The sequence below is a fragment of the Oryzias melastigma genome, linkage group LG5, assembly GCF_002922805.2.
Source record: "Oryzias melastigma strain HK-1 linkage group LG5, ASM292280v2, whole genome shotgun sequence".
In the NCBI taxonomy this organism is placed as follows: domain Eukaryota; kingdom Metazoa; phylum Chordata; class Actinopteri; order Beloniformes; family Adrianichthyidae; genus Oryzias; species Oryzias melastigma.
Window position 1 is genome coordinate 25,309,645 of NC_050516.1, and position 24,000 is coordinate 25,333,644.

At 40.0% G+C, this 24,000-nt stretch overlaps 1 protein-coding gene across 1 annotated transcript; it reads right to left on the bottom strand.

Annotated features, from left to right (window-relative positions):
- Nucleotides 1-81: 81 nt before the first annotated feature.
- Nucleotides 82-19,762, bottom strand: LOC112144558 (protein Wnt-2b-A). The gene is made up of 5 exons (XM_024269135.2): nucleotides 18,869-19,762; nucleotides 12,525-12,745; nucleotides 9,074-9,351; nucleotides 6,403-6,667; nucleotides 82-2,169 (listed from the first exon to the last, which is right to left on the bottom strand). Exons 1-5 carry the CDS (start codon nucleotides 18,985-18,987, stop codon nucleotides 1,907-1,909), a joined length of 1,146 nt encoding a protein of 381 aa, XP_024124903.1. The 5' UTR covers nucleotides 18,988-19,762; the 3' UTR covers nucleotides 82-1,906.
- Nucleotides 19,763-24,000: the final 4,238 nt, after the last annotated feature.

The following is a 24,000-nucleotide window of genomic DNA, read 5'->3' on the forward strand; positions in this document are numbered from 1 at the left end:
AAAAAATGTTTTTTTTATACATTAGTTATATAAACAGTACAAATGTAAAACTTTTATCAGTAAAATAATAAATACTTGCTCTACATTCTTGTTTAGTACAATTCTGAGAAATGACTTCAGGAAAAAATTGATGCAAAAAGATATTGATTTTCTGATTAAGAATTGATTCAGTAACTGATTTTTTAAAGCTCAGTTCTGTTGTAGAAGCAGCGACTGAGGCAAAAGTTGTGTCCACACAAACTGAAAAACATTTAAAGTGAATGTTTGCACAGAAGTTCTGGTCCAAACTAGCAAATCCTGAGCCGGTTTGGATGACTGGATGTGCAAGGAAATAAATCAAGCATCTATTTGTTGTCATAATGAAAAAAATGTCACATCTGACTTGGTTTTCTTGAACTTTTCCTTCAAAATCTGCTGCAGCAGAAGGATGTTATTTGACACAGAGTGTGTTTTATTTAAAAGGATCTTGTATTTGCTGTAAGGCTCAACTGGACACTTCACCATCAACGTTTGACAGGTGAGAAACTTAACTTTATTGTTGAAAAAATAAAATGGAAACGATCTAAAAATTACTTTATTTTATTTTGAAAATCTAATAAAAGAGTCTTTCCCATGACCAAATGTACTACAGATCAGCTCAAACCTTCATTGTTTCAGGTAAAACAAAGAGAAAAATCGGTTTCACCAAAGCAAAGCTGCACACCCAAAGATATTAAATCCAATTTTTTTGGTTTTAGCTGATTTTTTGAATTGCTGTTATTTGGTTTTGATTCAAGCACTCTACTCTCCCCTCTGTGTGTGTGAGCCTGAAGCTTTTCAGCTTGTTGTCACATTCATTTAAATCCTTAAACCTCCCTGATTGTCTCCAAAAAAAAAGAAAATCAGCCTGAAAACGTGTGTGGCCGAATTGCTAAAAGTTAGAAAGTTGAGTTCACGGTCTGTATGTACTTCGCAGCTCTTTTTTGCAATGCCTTGGCTCAGTTTCATGAAACACTTCACTAATTGTGAGTGGCGGATACGTGCACAAAGGGCTGAAGGCAGAGTTGCATAAGATTTTACGTTTGATTATAAACGCAGTCTGTCACAGTGTGACGGGAAAAGAAACAGGCTGTGCAATTTGGTTCTGAGGACAAGGCAATAAGAGCTGAAGCTGCATTTGCAATGTCAGGATGAAGCCCATCAGATAAGCTCAGAGTTGGCAACAGAAACAACTAGCATAAACAGAAATGTACGATTCCTTGATAATTCAAAGTGCAGTTTCATGCATTGATCTGTTGGATAACATTTTTTTAGCAAATGTTTTAAGGTGTCAAAGAAAAAGTAAGCATATGCAAAGAACCAGAGGTAGAAAGGAGAAATTTTCCCATGATGCAACAGTCAAAATGTGTTCAGTCCAACACAACATACAGTACAAAAATCCTTTAAGCAGCAGTACAAAGATAGCAAACTTTCAATGTTCAGGTCTTTCTTTTAACACTATGCATAATTCAGACTGTTCAAAATGATATAAAGTTTTTTTTATGTTTTATGTCACTTTTTAAGTTTAAATATCAGCACTGATCAGCAGTCACTGAGCATAAGAGTTTGTTACATTGCCAAACAATAAGTTATTTTAAACAATGCATAATTTCTCTGTTTCTACTGGATTAAATAAAGTTACTTTAATATTTTACTTATCCCTTTTTGCTTACACATAAACATTCTGCAAACAAAAAGACTCGATCCATTCACAAATGCATATCATATAGAATATTTGAAATCTGCTCCACAAATTGTACCATTTTTGTCAGCACAGTCTGTAATAGTTTGTGGGTGAAACCTTATAGTGTCTCTGCTCCTGAAGGTGAGATACGCATCAAAAACCAGAAGTGATGAAGCCACACGTCCCGTACGAGCAGAGCGCCGGTTAGTGCGTCAGCCTCGCTTGGATTTGTCCGAGTCTCCTCGACAGCTTCTGCTCGGGTTGCGTGCTGGGCTTGCAGATGTGAACGTCCGCCACATCTTCGCACACTCTGCACTCCACGGAGCAGCACCACTTAAACTTGCAGTCGCAGCTGGTGACGCGTTTGACACGCATGGTGTCGTAGCCTCGTCCGCAGCACATGACCTCGCAGCCGTCCACGCCTCTGGAGAACTTGTTGCACTCCCGTCCGTCTGTGCCCAAGGTGCCTGGGAAGGCAAGAGGAGAGTCAAGTGTCAATTCATGCTTAAAGATTTAGAGTGAGTTTAGTAGTTCATTTCCTTTCATAACCTATTTTTCCAGGACAATGAGGCTTCTAAAAAACAAAATAAAATCATTAAACTACATTCACACCACCATCAGCAAGAAGTGTTTAAGTGTCCACTTAAGTTACTACATGTACATTTCATGATCCCACATTTCAAACTCTCTTATTCCCGAGTCACTCCACAAGTTTCTACGACCGTTTTTGAGATCTACGTACAAAAAAATAAACTTGGTCAAATTTTGACCAATCAGGGACTTGGATTTGATAGTGACAGAAGTGCCAACCGTTACGGAGAAGAATTTAATAATTGCGTATGGAACTATATGACACAGCTCTATCGGAATAGAGCTCTGAAAGAAAAAACTGGTCCAAGATGTACGAGATTGGCACCACTTTGACATTTCTCACTAAAACTCTTCCAACTGTAGTTGGTGGATGTGCGCTAGTATTATTAGGTACCGACAGTTCAGTGTGACACCAGTGTGTGGCACAGACCGGGTGTGATGCATTCAAGAACACACTTTACGCGTTTTTTTGAAGGTGCATTGAGCCGTGTCAAAGTCAACGCCCAGTCTGACAGGTCATAGTGTCGTCCTGCGGCGATTAAACGTGAAAATGTTCAACTGATTAAACTTTCAGTGCGCGATGATTTGTACGTAGAGCCCACAATCGGACTTAAAAACTTGTGTGGCAATGTGCAATCACAGGCGTTCTGGACGCGGAAGCCCAAAATTCTGGTCATGGTGCGTTTGCATAGACTTTTCATTGAAAGTGGGAGCTTAAACGCGTATATACACCTTGAACGTATTAGTTTTTGAACAGCAAAGATGTATTATCCTCTTCTTAAGTCAACCACGATCGTGTTCAGTCTAACCTTATAGCATTGAAAAACTCCAAATATGATGTATAGAACCCTTGGCTTATCTTTTCCAATATTTCACATCCCAACAAAACAGTCTTAAACACTGAGACACAATTGTCTCCATGAGGTCAAAACTCTGAGCCTCAAGCTAAATACCAGGTGTAATAGCTGTGTAACCTCACCTCTGAAGCACAGAGAAAAGGTTAAGAAGAGACAACTCCCTACAGCTTGAGGTGGAGTGCTGTTTAATACTGACCAAATGAAGGACTTGAAAAATAAGGATGCATGTGCCTTCAGGCTGCAAATTCCTAAACAATGGTGATTACTGGTGAGCAGGGCCATTAGCTGTCTTTGAGGAGTTCTTTTCAAGCCAGGAAAGACGGCCTGTCCTTCAAGTGAACACACTTTCATTAGCCCTCCGTGGTCAAAGTGCAACTAAGCTGAGAGAAGGGAGGATCCGAGAACGAGTGGAGTCAGTTCCATCGTCTGTGCCGCACATCCCTCCTAACCTATTAACGGTGAGAGTCTTCACGCTCCGCTGAGGGGCTGGATTGAAGGAGACAGAACAAGGCAAGACAAAATAAACAGCAGAAACCCAGCAGACGTCAGAGGTCAAAGGATTGAACTGTAAGCAGCTTCGATGGGCTGATACCAGTGGTTTTCATGAATTCTTCAAGGTTGATTGGACATATGCAAGAGAAATTTTGAAACTTTAGCTGGTTGCATAAGCGGAAATTTCCTAAACTTTAGGAGACCCTTTTAAAAATGATATTTTAAAAACTTTTCAGAACCATTAGCTTTAAAGCTTTTAAATGTGGATACTCTGTAACTGTCTAGCAGTTTAGTGCTCAAGATGAGCTTCAAATGGGACAGAGAACATTAATCATTATATTTCTTTCAAGTCAATATTAACAAGTGTTCAAATTTCTATAACTACACCCGTTTACCTCCTGAGAAACGCCGGCGAAAGGTCGTTTTTTTCTCTGTGAATCAGTTGATCACGTAAGCATGTGTATGTCAAAGGGAAAAAAGGTCGAAAACTTAAAACGGGGGGTTCCGGTTGAGGACTTCCAGTCAATGAGTTTGGGCGCAAATAATGTTTTTTTGTGGCCAGCTCAGGCAGTGGGAGGGACTTCCGGCTATTATTTTAATTGATATGATTCTCTTGAATCCTTTTGCAACGGAAGTTCTTTTCTTCAAACTATTGCGTAGTCTTAATTGGGTCTCATCACCCTCGGCAACCGGCGACCACTTTCACTGAAAAGTCAACGTAAACGAGCAAATTGGCGGCTTTCGGGCTTCTACGTTCAAAACTCGCGCTCATGCATAGGTACGCAAGTTTTCAAGTCAATTTTCAGGCTCTTCATACAAAATGCATGACCACTGAGCTCACTGTGAAAGCTAAACCAGTTGACCAATCAAGGACTTGGATTTCATAGTGATGTATGGATTTTGTCCTTTTTAATTCATTGATCATGAAAGAGAAGTTAATGATTGCAGTTTCTACCTGGCCTGAACTTTATGACACCAAGTCTTTCATATATCGGAATAGAGCTGTGGAAGATGTGCAAGATCAGTGAAATTTCCACCGCTTCAATATTTCGCACCAAGCCTCTTCTAACTATAGTTGGCAGATAAAGAACAACATGCTAGCGTTGGGTTGCGACCTACAGTGTGCACACCGCAGACCAAATGAGGTCAAACTCATTTTGGTTCTGGGTCCACATTTAACCCGTCTGGTCTTAAGTGGGCCGGACCAGTAAACTAATAGCACAATAACCTATTGTCAACTTGTTACCTGTAGCTTTGTTTATGTTTTGTTTGTTTTTTTCTCAGTGAGATGTCTCAAAAAACCTAGTAGCCAAATCACTTTTTTTTATCATTAGAGCTATTATAGTGCGAATGCTTAGTAATTCATGGGCTGTGTTTCAATCTTTCATAGATATTTTCAAAAATCATAGTCTACCTAATATTTAAGCAACATGCTAACGTTTTTGGCTAATTTGTTATCTACTGGGTTTTTTTAAGGCTAATTTAGAGTACTGAGGAATTTTAGGCTATTTTGGAGTTTTGCTAGTAATTATTCAAAGTGTTTGCCTTTTTTTTATTATTTGCTAATTTGGCATCTACTAAGGTAATTTATTCTAATTTGGAGCTAAGCTAATATTTAAGTAACATGCTAACGTTTTTGGCCAATTTGCTATCTACTGAGGTTTTTATAGGCTAAATAATTTAGTTATTTAAAATAACTTTTATTTTAGCAACAGGCGTACGATTTTGACTAATTTAATTTACTGAGGAATTTTAGGCTATTTTGGAGTTAGACTGGTATTTAAGCAACGAGCTAACTTTTTTTTGGCTAATTTGGCATCTACTAAGGTTTTTTGGGCTACTTTGGAGTTTAGCTTATATTTAAGCAACACATTACATAATTTTTGCAAAATTACCATGTATTAGGGATTTTAAAGAAATTTGACCAACATTTTTTCAGAAATTTAGGTCAAATTCAGCACTCTTTCATAGTTCTTTTATGAAATTTCCATTTTTTATTTTATTTTATTTATTTTTTTTAGCAAATTTAACATTTTGCAAATAGCTTTTGCATTTTCAGGAAATCCCTTTAGCAATGAAAGAAAATTGGGTCACCATTTTCAGCTAAAAGCTTCTGCATCTAAAGCGACTACTTTTCACCAAAAAGGATTCACACTAGAATTTTCGCAGGTAATGCAACTTTTTTATCTTTTTGCCAACGACATTTTGGTCATTCTGGTGTCACACCACCAACTTAACAGCGGTGAGGTAGGCAGGGAACCTACTGCATCTTACTTACCCAGATGTGGCACGCGCTTAGGAAGAAATGCTATTTATTTCTTAATCTGTTGTTATGCCAGTATTTCTTTTCCTTTGCTTCCCCTAGTGGCGGAATTGCTTATTGCAGCCATTTCTTTAAATAACCATAACTCGCCACAGGAATGGGCTAGAAACTTGCTTTTTTTCCCCCAACATTCTTTTATTTATTTGTTTCTCTCATGACTGGGCTGGATTAAACCCTCTGGAGGGCCGGATGTGCCCCACGTGCCGGATGTTGGACACTCCTGCCATAGACTAACATGCCCGTTGTATACATAGCATTTGTGTGTTTGGGGTAAAAAACTCAATGTTTCCAAATGAAAACTATTCGGAAAAAACAAAGTGACAAAAAAAAAAAAAACAGCAGAAACATTTTTCTCTGTAAAGCCAGAAACTAGAGTCCTCCACTTTTCTTTCTGAGTTACTGCTGGAAAACCCCAAACCATTCATTAAGACACTCACCTTTCTTTGGGTCCTTAATACAGTAATCAGGGGAGCTCTCAACATAGACTAATTCATTCTTGGTGCTTCCTTTGAAGTCCTTGTCGGCCACCATAAAGCCAGTCCCGTCCTGGTTCATCGTCACCTCGATGGCATTGTTATACTTCTTGTGAAGGTAGTCTCCAGTCAGCCTGAAGTCAGACATAGCCAGCCAACAGGTTCTCAGAGAACAGGAACCACTGACCCCGTGACACTTGCACTTCAGCTTCATAAAGCGCTTCACTGCCTAGAGCAGAGGTCAGAGGTGACAGGGTGTTAAGCCTATGATGCTGTCTGTGGTCTGGTGTAGGTGTGATCAGCCCTGCTTACACCGTCTTCAGTCAGTTTGGATTTTACTGGTTTTTTCATTTAGTACAATAGCATAGCTGTTTGTATCAGCAAGATTACACATTTGCTTTCCTGATCATGCAATCTACCATACCATCAGCTACAGGGTAATACAGGGTATTAAGTAATTACATATACATTTAACATTCAGTTAAGTGGAAGGTTATGCATTATTTTGAGTTGATACCAGATAAATGCCCTTAACATCCAATCCCAGCAGTATTATTTCCACAAAATAAACACTAAAGAATCTGCTTTGGGTGTGTGTGACTGACTGAATGCATTTTTGTTAAATGAGCGTGAAGGTATTAGTGGACATGAATGTCATATTATAACTGTCAGTCAGCTAGCTTCTCAAATTTCACGTTCAAACCAAATGCTTTTATTTTTACATTTTTATGAGTAACCTGATTCTGTCTCATTTTCACAGATAAGGCACGGCAATATGACCACTTTTTTAAGATTGGGCTGATCCATCAACCACCCCCCCTGGTCTGTTGAGGTATGGACTCTTGTAGTTGTTAGCAACAGTTGTGAGATGGAGCCCCATGGAGTGGACTTGAGAAGTCAAGACCCTAAAGGTACTGGTGTCTTCTCAAACCACCCCCTTAACCAATTTTATTAAAGGTGGTTAAGAGGTGCATGATAAAAGAGGTCAATGCTCTTACAAAAAATAGTTTTTATACAGAAAATGTTCATGGTTTCCAAAGATTTTCTTGGAAGATGGTTCCACAAGGGTAGACACAAATTTTGTCACAGAACAATCCTCACACTACTTCTTTTGGGTTTCCTTTATCCTATAGGGTATTTTGGTACCACCAGTTCTTCAAATGCACAGAATCATCCAAAGTTCATGATGTACTATCTATTCTGGCTTCTTTCTGTCAGAACCAGCACTGACTTGTTCATTAGTTTGACACACAGTGGCTGGTTTCATTGTTAGGACCATACTGGTGCATTCACACCGGATGCGATCCACACGTCAAATTTGCGTCTGCCGCCTCTCTTTATCAAATATACTGCTCGACTCCTGGACGCCCCACCCACAGGGCAACAACAAAAGTTTTTATGAATTTTTTTTGTTGCCACGTCATGGAAAACATGGATGACGTCGAACGAGTAGCTGGGGCAGGTCACCGTGTTTGGGTATATCTGATCATTCAGAGTCTCTCCTGGTGTGGTGAACTTCATTGCAGCACTAAGGGTTGTTTTAAACTTTAGTTCCGTCTGTCTGTGGCCCAGTTTGAGCGTTAACCCAAGAGAGGAAAAATAAAAATAAAACTGGAGGATCTTTCTATAATTGATGAAAACATCATAAGCCCATGGAGCTGGAGCATTTGTGCCCGCTGTTATCATGCCTCTGTGACGGCACCCCACAGCCGTATGCCATGAAGCTAACCGACAATGGAGCAACGATGGACCAACGGGCGGGGCGGCCAACCCACTAACTCTACCGGCGCCTGGACAACAGAGATAGCTAGCTTGCTATGCTGTCAACCAGGAGACTGGCTAGCATAGCGGGCTTAATGGCTCCAGCTCCACTGTCTCTGTGACAGGCTGGTGACCTGTCTAGGATGTATATCCGGCCTTCGCCCAGCAGTACCCGGGACGGACTCCGGCAACCCTGCAGCCCCAGCGGGTTACGAAAATGGATGGAAGTTTAGGACGAAAATCCTCACATAGAGCGGCCATTTTGAATCTTTTTTCCTACCCTTTGATTGAGAGACAATAAAAACGTCATGTGCTCAAAGCTAAGTCCATGATTGGTTGACCTAGCTGTGCCTGACGCCAAGACCTCAGATCACATCTGTACATTAAAACTTGACGCCCCTGCCGTGCGAATCGGATCCATTGGAACGCACCATAATGGCGCACACACACGCCGCGTGAGGTGCATTCAAGAACACGCTCAAAGTGGTTTTATGAATCAACTGCTAAAATCTTGTCTCAGAACTATCTTTTGTGCAGTAATGTAGCGCCAGCCTCTCTGGTTCCAGGTCCTTTAGGTCCACTTGGAATCTACTTTGCTGTTTGACCTGTGTCAGCATTTTTCTGTTAGACTTGTTACATTTGTAGTGTTTAGGTGATGGTCCAATATAAGGGATTAACTTGGAAATGTTTGTCACACGAACATTTATCATAAATGAATCTATGCTTGAATGTAAACTTTGTCTTTTTTGAGATATGCTTTTTTTTTCTTACTAACTGAACAGAGTTTGAAGGACATTTACACCAGACCCAAAGAACAGTTACTACATGATGGTGCTAAAGCTCTAACATTGACACTGATGCCACAGCTGCTTACCATTCGACCACATCGATTGTTATGCAGGTTCATGAGAGCTCGGGCGTCTTTCACCATCTTTTCTCTTGCGTCCACAAAGGCCTTGGCAAATTTTATCCCAAAGTTGATGTTGTCACTGCAGCCACCCCATTCAAATTCGCCATTGCTGTCGCTTCCTAGCCCTCTCTTGTGGCTGTCGCAGCTGCAGATCTTGAGCTCCCCCTGACTGCAAGCTCTGGTGATAGCGTAGACCACTCCAGCTGAAGAGATGGCGTAAACAAACGCCGCCTCTTGACTGCCTGTGAGGGAAAGAATGAAAGGTTTCACAGTTTCTCTTGCTGTTTCTACTAAAAAGAAGCAATATGGTTGGTGGTAGACAGGTTTTCACTAGGGCTGTCAGATTTGTCGCGTTAAAAACGCATTAATCTGACGTGTGCTTGACGCCGACAATTTTTTTGACGCATTAATCGCGGATTTTCCATAGACTGTATATAATGGGGGGACCTCATAGTCCGATAAGTCCATTATTTTTACAGTCAATGGGACTTTCTCATACGTGCCTTTCCATACCGCGCGCGCGGGCGTCCCTCATCGTCCTCTAACTCACCGGCTGCTCTCACGAGATCACGGGCGGGTTTCCAACCACCGAGCTGCTAGCTAGAACCAGCCCGGCGCTAGGACCTGGAGAGCTCCTGCACCCTAAACCGGCTCCGGTTCGCGTCCAGTACCACGTCTGGTGGTACCGGCTCGTGTCCGGCGCCGCGTCCCGAGAGCTGCTGACCCCCGACGCTCCGAACAGCAAGCGCACCGGGGGACGTTTTAAATGTTCTGGAGGTTTGAGAGTGATCCAGCCCCAGCATAGCGGTCTGTCTGCCGGCATATCCATGATGAGCTCCGCTGGACACGTCGCTGCCATAGACTTAATCAAGCTGCAACCAGAGAACGTGGCGGCAGTAACAGACTGTCAAACTATCCACAGTGTATCCCGCTTTTCTCAGTCTTTAATGTTTTAAAAAAACAAAAGTTCATTGGAAATGATAAATCTCTATTTCATTTATTACTGTAGTTCAGTAGAGGAGGAAAAGATTTGGTCCTGACAAAAAATGAACATGAAAGTGTTATGGAAATTTTATTTTTGATGTGTTTTATTTTTTTTTACTGAACGTTGATTGAAGTTTTGAATTTAAAATGCCCTTCACTTGCACTTGGGCTTTTGTTAGGCATTTTATGTTACAGCCTTTTATTGTTAAGAAAGTTTATCTCAATACAATGTTACAAAATAAAGTATTTCTGATGAAAACTATTAATTTTGTCATTCTTGTTTTCATAATTAATGTAGAACTGCTAAATTCCACGAACCACACATTTATTCCTTAAAAAAAGGCCACATGTAAATTTGCGTTTAATCGCGAGTTAACTTGGGACAAAATGCGATTAATCGCGATTAAAGATTTTAATCGCCTGACAGCTCTAGTTTTCACTAATACGTCTGTAGTAAACAGTTGGCTCTTTTCTGAATTTATTCCCCCAAAAAAATCTAACCTTTTTTATTCCCATCATTGTTTTCCCGGAGTCCATCGGTAAAATTTAGGGTTCAAAAGGTAGAAGACTCAAAAGAAGATTAAAAGAGAAGAAGACAGCGGGAATCAGTTGAAGAATTTGCTTCAGCTGCAGAAACAGCTCAACAGACATAACGTAGCCCCATACTAGGACAACACAACTGTCTTTTCAATTGTGTCACATGCAAAACATGTAAACATGTAATTTTGGACAACATAAAATACATGTTGTGGCCTTAAAAAGATTACCCCTTTAACACCAGAGCTGACTCTGAGGACAGGGAGTTACATACCCACTCCAATAAAAACTGCGTTTTTAGCATGTTTTTTTGGTCTTTTTCTCATGATGGAGGATATATATATATATATTATACATGCAATGCATATATATGTATATATATATATATATATATATATATATATATATATATATATATATATATATATATATATACTGTATACTGTATATGTATAAAGAAAATTATACCTCATATACGTCTGCGTTTGGAGTTAGTAACTGGCTCAAAAGTGTGCAGCTGGATGGTTCCGACATTTCTCGCCATTTTTGTTGCACTGCTAATGTAAGGTTGAGGATGTAAGGGGCTGTTAGCTAGTGGAAGAGAATGTAGATAAAGATGATGGGAAATGGGGGCAGGCTTACACCGTGCCAACGGTCCCGCCCACAACTTAGAGGAGAATTTCTAATGAACTCCAGCCGGTCTGCAGAAACTATGTCCTTGAAAACAACACAGTTCCTATCCTATCCTTTCCAATCCTATCCGAACTTATCTGATCTGATCTCATGTCATCTCATCTCATCTTTTTCAAACACAAAATGAAAATAAACACAATAATAACATATATATATATATATATATATATATATATATATATATATATAATAATTAAAAAACAAAAAATATACAAGCATAGGAACTTTACAGATTTAACGTAATTTCATCAGATTCTGAATCTGAGAGAAACACTTTACAGTAATAAAACTTTTTTCTCACTATCGGATTGTTTATGTTAATTGTGTTTAGACTTTACTACTCTAAAGTGTTGCACTTCAGTGCAAAGTTGCTTTTGTCACCTTCAGAAACTGTTAATTACATCATTTGCATGAACGCTCAAAGAGTTACGGTAAGTCAAAGAATGTCGACTCTAAAGCTAGAGCTCCGGTGTTAAAGGGTTCAAATAAAACCATCTGGTTAAGTAAGACCACTTCACTGCTTTGTTTTTGCAACAATTCACTTTTAACCAAAAATAATTTAATTATCGCTTTGGTTTATCTTGCAAGGAATTGTGGGATTGGATCATCCTCTCTCCTTTCAGAATGAACGTTCAGGTTTATTGTCTGCTATGAGAAACATGCTGGATTTTGTTTCCTTTTCAATTAGCTGAGATACTCGCTTACTTCTGGGTCATTTTAGTCAGTAAGGATCGTTCCTTTCCAAAATGGGATATTTGGACAGATCCTGTGTCTTCATTTCAACCAAGATTTGCTCCGACCGTCCCACCCTCCTCCTGCTCTCGCTCCTCACACAATGAGGCAGAACCCAGGCGATAAGTCAGGGAGTGAAGCTTTGTCTGGCCGCCAGAAACATCTACCCAAATATTTACATCTCCTTTCACTGTTTATACATCACCAGTTTGGATGTCTCATCTGCTACTTGTTTTCAGAGAACATCCACTTTCCCAATCTTCCTTCATTCCAGAGAAGGTAAAATAACCCTCAGCGCTTTTGTTCTGTTTGTATTCCAGGGTAAAGTTGATTTAATAAGACACCTATTAATTCTCCGCTTATCTGGTCACTGAGGAGACATTTAAGAGGATGATTAACTCTGCTGTCACCAACATAAACAATCACTGGAGTGCACCAAAAATTCCCAGCAGTGCGTGTGCTGACTTACTGCGCAGGATCACTCTGCCAAACACAGTGTGGTCCCGGTCCATTGTGCTGCAGTTCCAGCGCTGCTGCCTGAACTGGTGCTGGCACTCCTTGATCCACTCTTTGGCTCCATCGCTGATGGACTGCATCAGATCTGGGTGCTTCTGGCAGAGCTGCCTCTGCTTGTTCACCAAACCGGGAATGTTGTCACAAATCACTCTGGCACCCAGAGCGCCAATGTACCTGCAGACACACAACCAGCACACTCAGGACTAAGTGTGAGTTCAAGGGACGGAGTCATACTTTTGAGATTTTTCCGTCTGGGTTTGGGTTTATCCCGTCTTACGTCGATTTGTTATGAAAGTTGTCAAGCTTTTCTAAATTTGAAAAAATAGATTGTTCTGAATTATTTTATTTTTCTATCCCACATCAAATAAAATCATACTTTTGTGTTAAGATGTACATAACTCTATGCTTGCACCACAGTTCCCAGCACTGCACTTTCCATGCTTATCAGCTGGTTTACTTTAAAGGCGTCACTGTCTCTGACGCAGTTCCAAAGGACTGAGACAAAGTCCTTTTGACATCAACAGTTTTGAACCACCAGTACCTCCATATGCCTATGGGACAAGTCGTTCCAAACAGCTGAAGAAATTACCGGAAAAAATTTACAAAAGTTTTTTTTAGACAAGAAAAGCTTTTTTATTGCATCCTACTAGTTAATCAAGGCAAACAGCCAAAATTGTAGGTTGACTTTGTCATCAGAGCCTTGGTCACAACTGCCCTTACGTGTGGATAGGGGGTATGTGCAGGTAATAAATGGGCAAATCTGTACGGTTCACACAACCGCCCCAGATTGTTCAAGAACCTGTTGGTGCTGTTCACATAATGAGTGTGCACTCCTTGTGTGCTGTGTAAATGCTAGAAATGAGGAAATTAGACAGAAGGTAGTTTGAGTGGATGTTCTGGGTGTCTAAGAGGCACTTACAGTATGGATCACCTGAACAACACAGCTTTTGCATGGAGTCAGTGAGGAGCCAGTATTTCCATCTTTCTGACGACTAGACTCTGGTATAGTTTGCTGGGGTGGGCAAACTATGACCCGCAGGCCCACTTCCACGTTTAATTCGGCCCCCTGAACAGTCTCATAGACCATGGGGCCCGCGGGCCAAATTTGGCCCGCCAAAGGTTATCTTTAGGCCCAACAAGTCGTGATTGCAGAAGCCGTGGAGTGTCTACTCTGTAATATACTTGTGGCCTCCGGGTGGCGCTGTTAGCACTTTCTTTGCCAGCGACTATGGGTGAAACAACGTCCAATTAAGTCAGCTCTGAGCTTTTTTGTGTTAGAAATTCCGAAGAGCCATTACAGTCACCTCTGATGCTTTTAGCCACCTTTTTTAGCTAGCCAAGATGGAGCGACAACGGCAGTGGCAAACAGTTAAAGTCAGAAGAGCAGCTTCATGTCTCTCATTTGGATCCCAGTTTGCTGTTTCCATCGGAAGAAAGTTAGGCCCGATCCGAATACTCCCCTTCTCCCTCTCTCTTAGCCCTCCCCCTTCATTTGGAGTGGCAGTTGAAGTCAAAGTCGTGTCCGGAATTATTTTTTGTTAAGTTTCACACTCCGAACAGAGGGGTCCAAAGTCCGCTATCGCGAGAGTAAACCGCATTGTGCAAAGAAGCGCTTTTCTTCCCTTTGGTGCGCTCTGAACCACAGAAGTTTACATTTAAATGTAAGTAATGACTTTATGTTGTAGCATGACCTTTTTAAAGTTATAAAAACGCTGTTGTTATGGATATTCAACCACTGGAAGCGCCACGCTAATGCTAGCGGACCGGCAATGTTGATGATGTCATTGAACGGAAGTCATGTCCGAAATATTTGACACTATTTTTTTCATCACCCTCCGTTTGGAGCAAGCACGGAGGGATAAACGAAGTGGGAGGGCTAAGGGAGAGGGAGAAGAGGAGTATTCGGATCGGGCCTAGTTTTAGCTTGTTCTTGTTTTTCAACTAAAAATGTCCAGTGAGGCCTCGCTGTTAAAGGTTTCAAAGGCAAATGTTACTTCCTTTTATTCTTACTAATGTGAGTTATGTTAATGAACACAGAATCAAAATAAATACATTAAGCCATATTCTTTCTTTCCCGGATTTTGACCTTTTGAGTGAAAACGTTTGGGCACCCCTGTCATAGACGCATTAAGACTCCATGTTATTTATTTCTCTTACAAGGTGGATTAATAAAACACTCCACGCATCTGCTAGTCCGGCCCTTTAATTAAATTTTGGAATACTTTGTGGCCCACGAGACAAAAGGTTTGCCCACCCTTGGACTAGAGTGTGGTGTAAAGACACTTTGGAACAGCATCACCTGTACTTCTTACATATATACAACTTACATTAACCTTAAAACTACCCATCCGTCCATTTTCTTAACCTGCTTTATCCCTTTTTAGGTTGTCTCGACCACTGTGGGGCATAGGCATGGTACATCCCGGACAAGTCCCCAGTCTATCACAGGGCCTACACTCACACCCACAAACACATACTCACACCTAGGTACACTTTAGAACTGGAGTGCCCAAATCCAGGTCTTGAGAGCCGACCTCCTGCTAGTTTTCCAAAAACTATGCCTTATCTGCTGCTGATTACCTGTTGTGTTTAGCCAATAAGGAGCTTCAATGGCAGGTTGGTTGGAAACATGTAGGACACCGGCCCTGGAGGCCTGGATTTAGATACCTCTGCTTTACAGTAACCAATCAATCTATGAAACATGTTTCTGGACTGTGTGAGGAAGCTAGAGTACCAGGAGAAAACCCACGCATACTTTGGGAGAAAATGCAACTTCCACACTGAGTGGCCCCAGTCAGGATATGAACCAGGGCTTTCTTATTGGGAGGTGAAAGCTCTAACCTTTGCTCCACCGCGCAGCAATAGCCTTATGAGTAATTCACGAAATACTTACCTCACACAAGACACTTGTATGTTCCATTTTCCTGACATCCTTTGAGATGACCGTATGAGCCTCAAGAGAACGGCAAGACACACCTGCGCACCCTTGAGGATGAGTTGCTGCTCCTAATGGACCCAGACAACCCAAACAGCAACCGTACCCCATGTACTCAGGCTTTAGGGCTAGATGGTTTCCTCTTCTAAAATCCAATCATCTTGTTTGTCTTGTTGACATTTCGGATAAAAAATAGGTCAAATATTACTCTGTACACTAGTCAATCAGCAACCAGGTAAGCATAAGTCTCATGCACACGCATAGGGGTTGACCCATACGGGTGGTTCAAGTTTTTTGGTTGTCTTGGCCTGTGGTGGGTCGTGGAACACTGCACTCAAATCTCAAGCGGAGCACATGTGTATCTTGGAGTTCCGTTGCGGCTTGTGCGACCAACTCCAGGGATGTCATGTGTGGTATGTATATTATGAAGTATTTATAAGGATAATATAAGTCACTGGTTTGTCTACGATCTTAAAATCTCCTGAGGGCCACGTATGTACCCCACACAGATTAGCCCATTTTTCTCTCGTAGACAGCCGTTCTGTGATGAACAGAAAGAGTAAATGATGGACTAGCTTGGGTTTCTTTGTGAATGGTTATTCTCTAGCTTTTATTAACCCAAATCATGGTTCAGTGTAAAGCCAGCGATCATAATCTTCTCAAGTATTGCTCATGGTCTTTAGCTCCTCATTTCCTTTCTGTTGCGCTGTTCTTTCAGCTGGAAGGCGATCCGGAGCTCGTTTTAGAAGTAAAGCCAGTAGAATGGTGGGTGGAGCATTCAGCTATGCCTGTGGCCTGAATGCATGATTAAAAGTCAAAAAGTGAATAAACTCGTGTAATTTGGTGCTAATCTGATTTGCTGACATTGCAAGGATGCATTTTTTTAACCTTAGATTCAAGATCTAGAGTGACAGGTTTTCTTCTGTTTGAAGAATGTGAGATCCGATTTTGTATCCAACTGAAATAGCACTTCTGTGGATTTTAATCTTAAAAATACTTATCTTGTTTATTGAATATTACCCTTCTGGCAGGTGCTAACATGGACCCTGGTTCAAATCCCAGCAGTATGTTCCTTTAGTTCAGTCTTCCGTATATGCTCTGGTTTTCTCCAATCAACATAGCTTCCTCCCAAACTCTGAAATCATGTTTCATGAGTTGATTGGTGACTAGCAAACAAGTTATATTTGCCCTATTATGGGTAAGCAACCTCAATGACCTGCGCAGGACAGAGTGGACATAGTAGATGGATGGAATGGCATATGACGTATAATATGTTTTTTCTACCAGACCCCCCCATATTTCACTCTTTCAAGTCCTAATCATTCATGTATGAACACTTTCACACACCGATTAATGGAATAAAAGAAAATGAAAACTCCTTGATTGGCCTTTTTGTGGTTGCCTTTATGCAAGGGGAGGAGTTACAAAATGTTATATTTTTAAAGCTATGAGATGTACAACCTGAAAAAAAGTATTTACTTGTACTCTTAAGTACTTCAGTGCTGTCGGAAGAGATGAAAATAACAGACAGGGGAAAAATATCATAACAATTACAATATGGATCAAATTAAGTTGACTTGGACTATGATCATAAAAAATAATTTAATAAATTAGATGGTGTTTTTTTTTTTTTTTTTTTTTTTACTTTTATTTGCTTTCTTTAAATTACTCCCTTGGGGAATTTTTGTTGAAAGATAAGCTCACAGGAAATAAACGGAACTGGAATGGGTTGAATTAAAGACCTACAATCATCTTTTGATCTATTGTAAAATCGTTCCCAGTGGTTTTTTGATTATGATTATGCTGTTTTCAGACAAAATCTTCTTTAAAAACTGTTGTTTTCTAGGGAATAGTTTCTGCAGAGCAGCAGAAGCTCATTGTAAATTAACCTCTGAGTTGTAAGGGCACTATGTGTGCAGTGTAAGCCTGTCCACACTTCCCATCATCCCTTTGTTTACACTTTCTCCTGCTAGCTTACAGCCCCTCACAACCTCTACCTAACATTTGAAGTGCAACAAAAGTGGTGAGAAATGTCAGAGCTGTCCAGCTGTAGAGTTTTGGGCCAGCTCGGACAAGGAAAAATAAGACATACACGGATCTATTTGTCTGCAAGTGGATGCATCGGCATGGAGCAGATCAGGGAGCTTGTGGCCCGCTCATTGTAGCTTCTACACGACAGCTATAGACATTTTTCGTCCGCTCTTGATGGACAATGATTTCATATAGAAATACCCACTTTTAATCTTCATTTTCTTGTAAAAAAAAAAAAAAAGCCACAAGAACATGCTAGAAACACAAAAAAACCCACAATTTTTATTGGAGTGGGTCTTTAAGTCTAACAGCTTTTTAAGTTCCATACATTTTTAGAGAATTATCATCCCAACAAAACCTATGGAGCTAACTCTGGGACCCCTTTGTACATGGGGGTCCATCACATCCAGTAGGGTGAAGATTTTGGGGGGTTATCTTATGCAGACAGAATCAGTCCCCTTTGTTCTCGTTCTACTTCTAAAGCTGTGTTCTCCACTCTTTTGTCGGGATCTCACTCTTCCCCCTAATCACAGCCACGCTTCTTTCTATCTCTCGGCCACAGAGACAGAAACAACCATAACAGACAGTTTCCACTCCCGTTATGGCCGTCTGCAGCGTTCGAAGCGCGACTATCTGCTCGAGCAGTAAAGCAGAACAGAGGCGCTGCTTGTGTTTATGGTGGGTTGTAGGCCTACATACCAGCAGTGACAAAAAGACCCCTGACTGTCGCCAAGAGGACACAGAGGAGTGGATCCTGGGGAGGAAGGCACTCATCTAAATTATCACAGAGGTTAAAAATAGACCCGGACATCTGAATGTAAAGCTCTTTGTCCATCAAATTTAAACCAACATTATATTTACTCCTGACATCAGCAGTGTGGATGACATTCATGGAATATTTGGAATGTCATGGGAGGAAAAAAAATATATATATATTGTTTTGATTTGATAAAAAGTGAAACTTTTAACTTTTTGGAAGGATTTAAACCAACTTAAAAAACAATTAGGCATTCATTCATGCACCAATACCTGCACCTGCTGCTCAATCCTCAAGATTCATAGATGAGGGAATTCCCCAAGAACTCATTAGTAGTTGTGATGAACAGATTATGTGGAAAAACTAACATTTTCCAACATATAGAAGATTAAAGTGACCTTTCAGGTGCACAATAATAATCATAAATGAATTTAAGTAAAATTTAGTTGCCTTTAAATTGATAGACATTGAACATTTTTATACTTTTGATGAACCTTTCTTCAATTTCTTGTAACCCATCTTGTTCCAAAACTTGAACATCTTTATTGCGTAAAATGGCCCAAAACTAACTCACCACCACGATGAATCCACTTTCGGCGTGAATATGAGTAGGAACAGGATGAAGATGCTTTTTGAGTGACCATTTGTGATCCCCATAGCACCGCTGCAGTCTGAGGACTCCCCAGATTTCATCAGTTCACTCGCGTTTTCTCCTCTTGCGTTTTGCCAAAAGACGCACGCTCAGGTGTGGAAGTCCCCGGCGACCGTCCGCCGTCCATCATCATCGGGAATGAAAGAAAATGAACTTCACCCACAGGAAAGTGTTTGCAGATCCATCAGTTTGTTTTCAGTTCAGATCTACTCCTCTTGAGCGACAACCACCGACGTGGGAGGTTGACATTTACGCGCTCCCGGTGTGCGCTCTTCTTGTTGACAGTCTAGGATCAAACTTGAACTCACTGCCAAAAAACAGAAAAAAAAAGTCACAAAGAAGGATGATCTGGAAAGCTAATGGGAGAAATCCAATGAAAAGTGTGGTGGAGGAGTTTTGCGCGCACGGGGACAGATCCTGCACCTTTCCTTCCTCCCACAGCCTGGAGTGGATGCGTATCGCTCCAGTGCGTCAGCTGTCAGCCCCCCCTTCTGCGCGCTCACATCCTGAAAAAATAACACAATTTACTAGTAAATAAAATCATTTTTTAGTCATGTTGTATAAGTATATATCCAAAAGTAAGAAATTATTTAACTAAAACACAAAAAATTAAGAAATGTTCCACAGATTTTTACTTCTTTACACTTTAAATGAGCAAATCTGGCAACACTGTTTTATGACTAAAATCCAGAAATGTTATGTAGCTTTCATGTAACATTAGTGTTTACTTTTATGGTGCAGTTAAAAGTCAAAGTTTAACACCACAAGCATCACGCATGAAATTAGAATTAGAACTGTGTTTTGTATAAGTTGTCAGGGGCCCTAAATATGCCAAATAACATGGGAGCAAAAATACATATAAAAGAACAAAAAAGCAAGAGAAGATGTAAATATTGTAATTTAGCATGTTACACATATATATTTATGAAAAATATATTTAAATATTGCCAACTAAGACAATGAAATATTCAGAAAAAAAATGAAATCAAAACATTTATTCTAATGAGGGCATGATCTGTATAAAATAATTTAAGTACATTGTAAAATGAATAAACAAATACATCCATTTGGTGTTTTTTTGCATTTCATTCATACAGACATAAAATATGGACCCACATAAATGACCTTATGGGACATCTTCAACAACAAGAAACCACAGATTCCTTCAGCAGACACATCAGTCATGTTTGCAGGGAAAACCCCAAATGCAGGATTGATTTAAAAAAAAAAAAGGAAACTGTTCAAAAACCTCAGAATATCTGCCAAAGCTCAACTATGACAGGGAGGAGGTAAACAGAGAGTATATTTTTACATTTTTTTTTCTTCTGACTGAGGAGATAATGAAGGATGGAGAAACATCTGTGATGATGAGCAGAGGAAACATGGCGGTGGAGACAGAAGCCTGACCAAAACACAACAAGATAACTCCTGAAGGTATCAACAAATCCACTTTTGAATCATAAATCATAAATATCTATATCTATATATATATGTATAGATATATATAATGCATTTGGGTCCTCCACCACCACTTCCTGACACAAGACCAAAAAAATAACAAAAAAGCGTTGTACTTTGACAAAAGAGAAATGTTAAGAACCTGAGATCAAGGCGCCCAAAAGACTAAAGAAAAATGTAAAAAATAGATTAAAATGCCTCCACACTGCCTTTAAAACCCCCCTTTTGTTGGAAATTTCGCATGTTCTTATGTTATTTTTCTGATGATGGAGTAAAATAAAGTAAATTAAGATTAAAACTGCATTTCAGAGTATTTTTGCTTTTGAGTTCAACTAGTTGTGAATCAAGATCAGATGAAAAAAAAAAATACAGTTTCAACAAATCCACATACGTATTTATTTTCCACTCCCCAGATGGTATTTGGCTCAAAAATTGTCCCACTGGATAGCTGGGATATTGGTTGCCATTTTTATTGGTCATTTGAGGGGCTGTAAGCTAGCAGGAAAACGTGTAAACAGATGGATGATGGGGGGGGGGGGGGGGGGCGTACCGTCTACAAATCTAATGAACTCCTGCCGCTCTGCAGAAACTATGTCCAAAACAACAAAATAGCCAAAATAAAACATCATAATCATGATTAAAATATCTTTCAATAAGGAAACAAGTATTTGATTTTTACAAATTTAAAACAGGTCATTTGTGGCCAAAAAGAATTTAAAACACTCTAATGACCGACCATCAGATTTAGTTTGTGGTATATTTTTATCTGATAATGCCTCGTGGTCTTGTTTTGGCAGTAAGTTTGATGCAGTCTACAGTTACTAAGCATGAAATACGTTAAATATGATATAAAACGTAATGTGTTCGAGTAACTCACTACTTTTGCTGTAAGTTACTTTCAACGCCTCATGTGACTTAGGATGCCCCCCTGCCACGTCGCTCAGGAACTATCCTCAGCTCGGTTCCAGGCACTCGAACCGCTCTGGCAATGCCATGCGCATGTTTGCAGTTCAGCTCATTTCATTCCTGCTGCAGAGACAGGTTTGTCTCACTGAGCTACTGTGGAAATATCTGAGCCATCTGAACGCGGCCTGCTGGTCTGCCAGTGAGTGGAGCTCCCATCAGGACAGACGCGTGAGGGAGGGGGTTTAATCCTTAAAGGAGTGTTCGTAGACGGATGACATTTGATTTCCAAGCCTGTATCAACAATCTTGTGTTTTTGTTGAAACGATTTCATAAAACTCTCCGGCGGCGTATGTTGGATCCACGTATGAGCAGATGTGTTCACAGCTGTTCGCCGCTCGTTCCTTCATGTTTGCGTCTGAATCCGGACCCTGATCTTTGTTACATGTGACCGTGTCCTTCTTTACCCCGGGACAAGCTACGGATTTTACAATGACAACTCCATAACAAATTGCTTTACAGGGAGCAGGTGCTGGTGGCAACAAGGCCACCGTCCAGCCCTCCCTTTCCTTTGGGTCAGCTGCCAGCTGTGGTCTTTGAGAGGTTATGCATGGGAGGGGCCCGGCTCCTATTCTGAGTCCATCTCATGGTCTGAGCTAATTATGGACAGATAAAAAAGAAAAAAAAAATTAACCAGGAATTGGGCTAACTTGTGGGTTCTTGTTAGCACAGTGCAGTGACGGCCTCCTCAGCTGAACAGAACATGGATGTTTGTTTTCGGATGAGAAGGCTGTAAATTTGTTGTTTTAGCTCCTGACAGGGTTAACGTCGTCCCTCCTTGACCTCAGTTTCATCAACTCGTTCACACATGGGCCTCGTCTGACTATCAGGTACCACACGGACAGTCATTGAAACAAGCAGTTTGCTTCCAGTAAATCTGTATTTGTTTGATTGCTTAATGCAATCAACCAATAAATTCACAATTTTCCACAAAACATTTTTTTGACTCCCTATGTCACACACCTTAACCAATCTTTGCAACTTTCAAGTCCAGTGGTAACATCCCTTTTGCAGCACCCTTTTGTACCTTTTTTCAGAACACGTTATACAAATACAGGAGTGGTTGTCATGTTTGCAACACTGCAGCTCCTCAATAAATTCACATAACTTCGCTAAGTTTTAAAGACTGCTTCCACAGTAAGAGATAAGTAAGCGCAACAACTTTCACAACAATACTCCCATAGGTGGCGCTACGATCTATTCCTAGTGTTTCCTCTAATATCTTTAAAAGTAATTGACTTATTCGGGGGTGTCAAACTCAATCGCAAAAGGGGCCAAATTCCAAAACTCACTTTAAGTTGCGGGCCGAAAAGAATAAACATTTATTGAACACACTAAACCTAAACTTAAAAAACTTTAAAACCATGACTTTTTAACATAATTATAAACTAGATGTATTGCATTCCCTCTGATAATGCTAGTGTGAATGCTGTAAGCTGAAGATGCTGAAATTGATGGCTAAAAACACTGAAGCTGATAGCTAAAAACACTGAAGTTAATAGCCAGCTAAAACTATTAGACAAATGACAAATCAGCCCCCTAAAAAAAAAAAAAAATTAGGTTAGCCAAAACAGCTAGCTTGTAGCTAAAAAAAATAGCTAAACTTGGAAATATCTAAAAGATATATAAAAAAGCTTAAACTAGCTAAAACAGCTAGCAGGTACATATTAGTTTAACTCAAATTAGCCTAAAAGAAAAACTTAAAAAGAAAAGCCTAAATTAGCCAAAACAGCTAGCATGTAACTGATACATTAGCTAAACTCCAAAATAGCTTAAAAAAATCTTGGTAAATGCCAAAATAGCCCAAAAAGCTAGCAGAATGGCAATTTTTAAAACTTTAAAAACCTAACTTTTTAACATAATTATATAAAAATGCAGGAATATTATTCTAGAATAAATCAACTTAAACCGTAAATAACTTTCAATATTTTACTCTCCATAAAAATATATTTTGTCAAAATCATACAAGTTAGAGCCGCTTTTCTCCTTCACAGTCAACTGGAATTATGTTGATCGCGTTAACAATTGAAAAGTTACAGTAAATCAAAGAAACACTGGAGCTTTGGTTTTAAAGGGTTAAAATAGGGGCAAAATTAAGGTAATTTTTGAGCCAAAGTGGTTTGATGCATATATTAAACATCAATGGGTTAACTTTTTAATTTTGTGTTTGTAAATAAAATGAATATATTAATCATTATAAAAATTGAATATGTGCAAATATTTTCACTACTTATAAAAATGATCACCATTGCATTTATTATTATATTTTTTTATCTCACCCTAAATCATAAAGTGTCCGTGTAGAGGGCCACATTGGAGCAGAACCAAACCCCTCACAGCTCTTTGTTTCAAATGAAATAAATGGAGTTTTTGCTGGAGGACCAGGTGTGCCCGCCCTGAATCTGGGATGCAGGTTTTCTGCCTCCGCCTGGAATGTCAATAGGTCAAAAAACAGAAAGACAGGTGACCCCCGTGACTAAACCTTTCCCCAACAGCCAGGAGGGGAATTCAGTGTCAGAAAAGCCTCGTCTCACACCGCCAGAAAAAATAAAGAGTGAGTGTGGAAGAAACACACAAATAAACTCTGATGTTAACAGGAGGAAGTCCATCTTTCAAACTGATCATTATCTGCT

What these genes read in the sequence shown, in the direction of transcription:
- LOC112144558 (XM_024269135.2), bottom strand. Translation starts at nt 18,987, where the DNA reads ATGAAATCTGGGGAGTCCTCAGACTGCAGCGGTGCTATGGGGATCACA. An exon ending in AAAGTGGATTCATCGTGGTG is followed by an intron (nt 12,746 to 18,868) that starts GTGAGTTAGTTT and finishes GTGTGTCTGCAG; the next exon opens with GTACATTGGCGCTCTGGGTG. An exon ending in TGGCAGAGTGATCCTGCGCA is followed by an intron (nt 9,352 to 12,524) that starts GTAAGTCAGCAC and finishes TTTCCCTCACAG; the next exon opens with GCAGTCAAGAGGCGGCGTTT.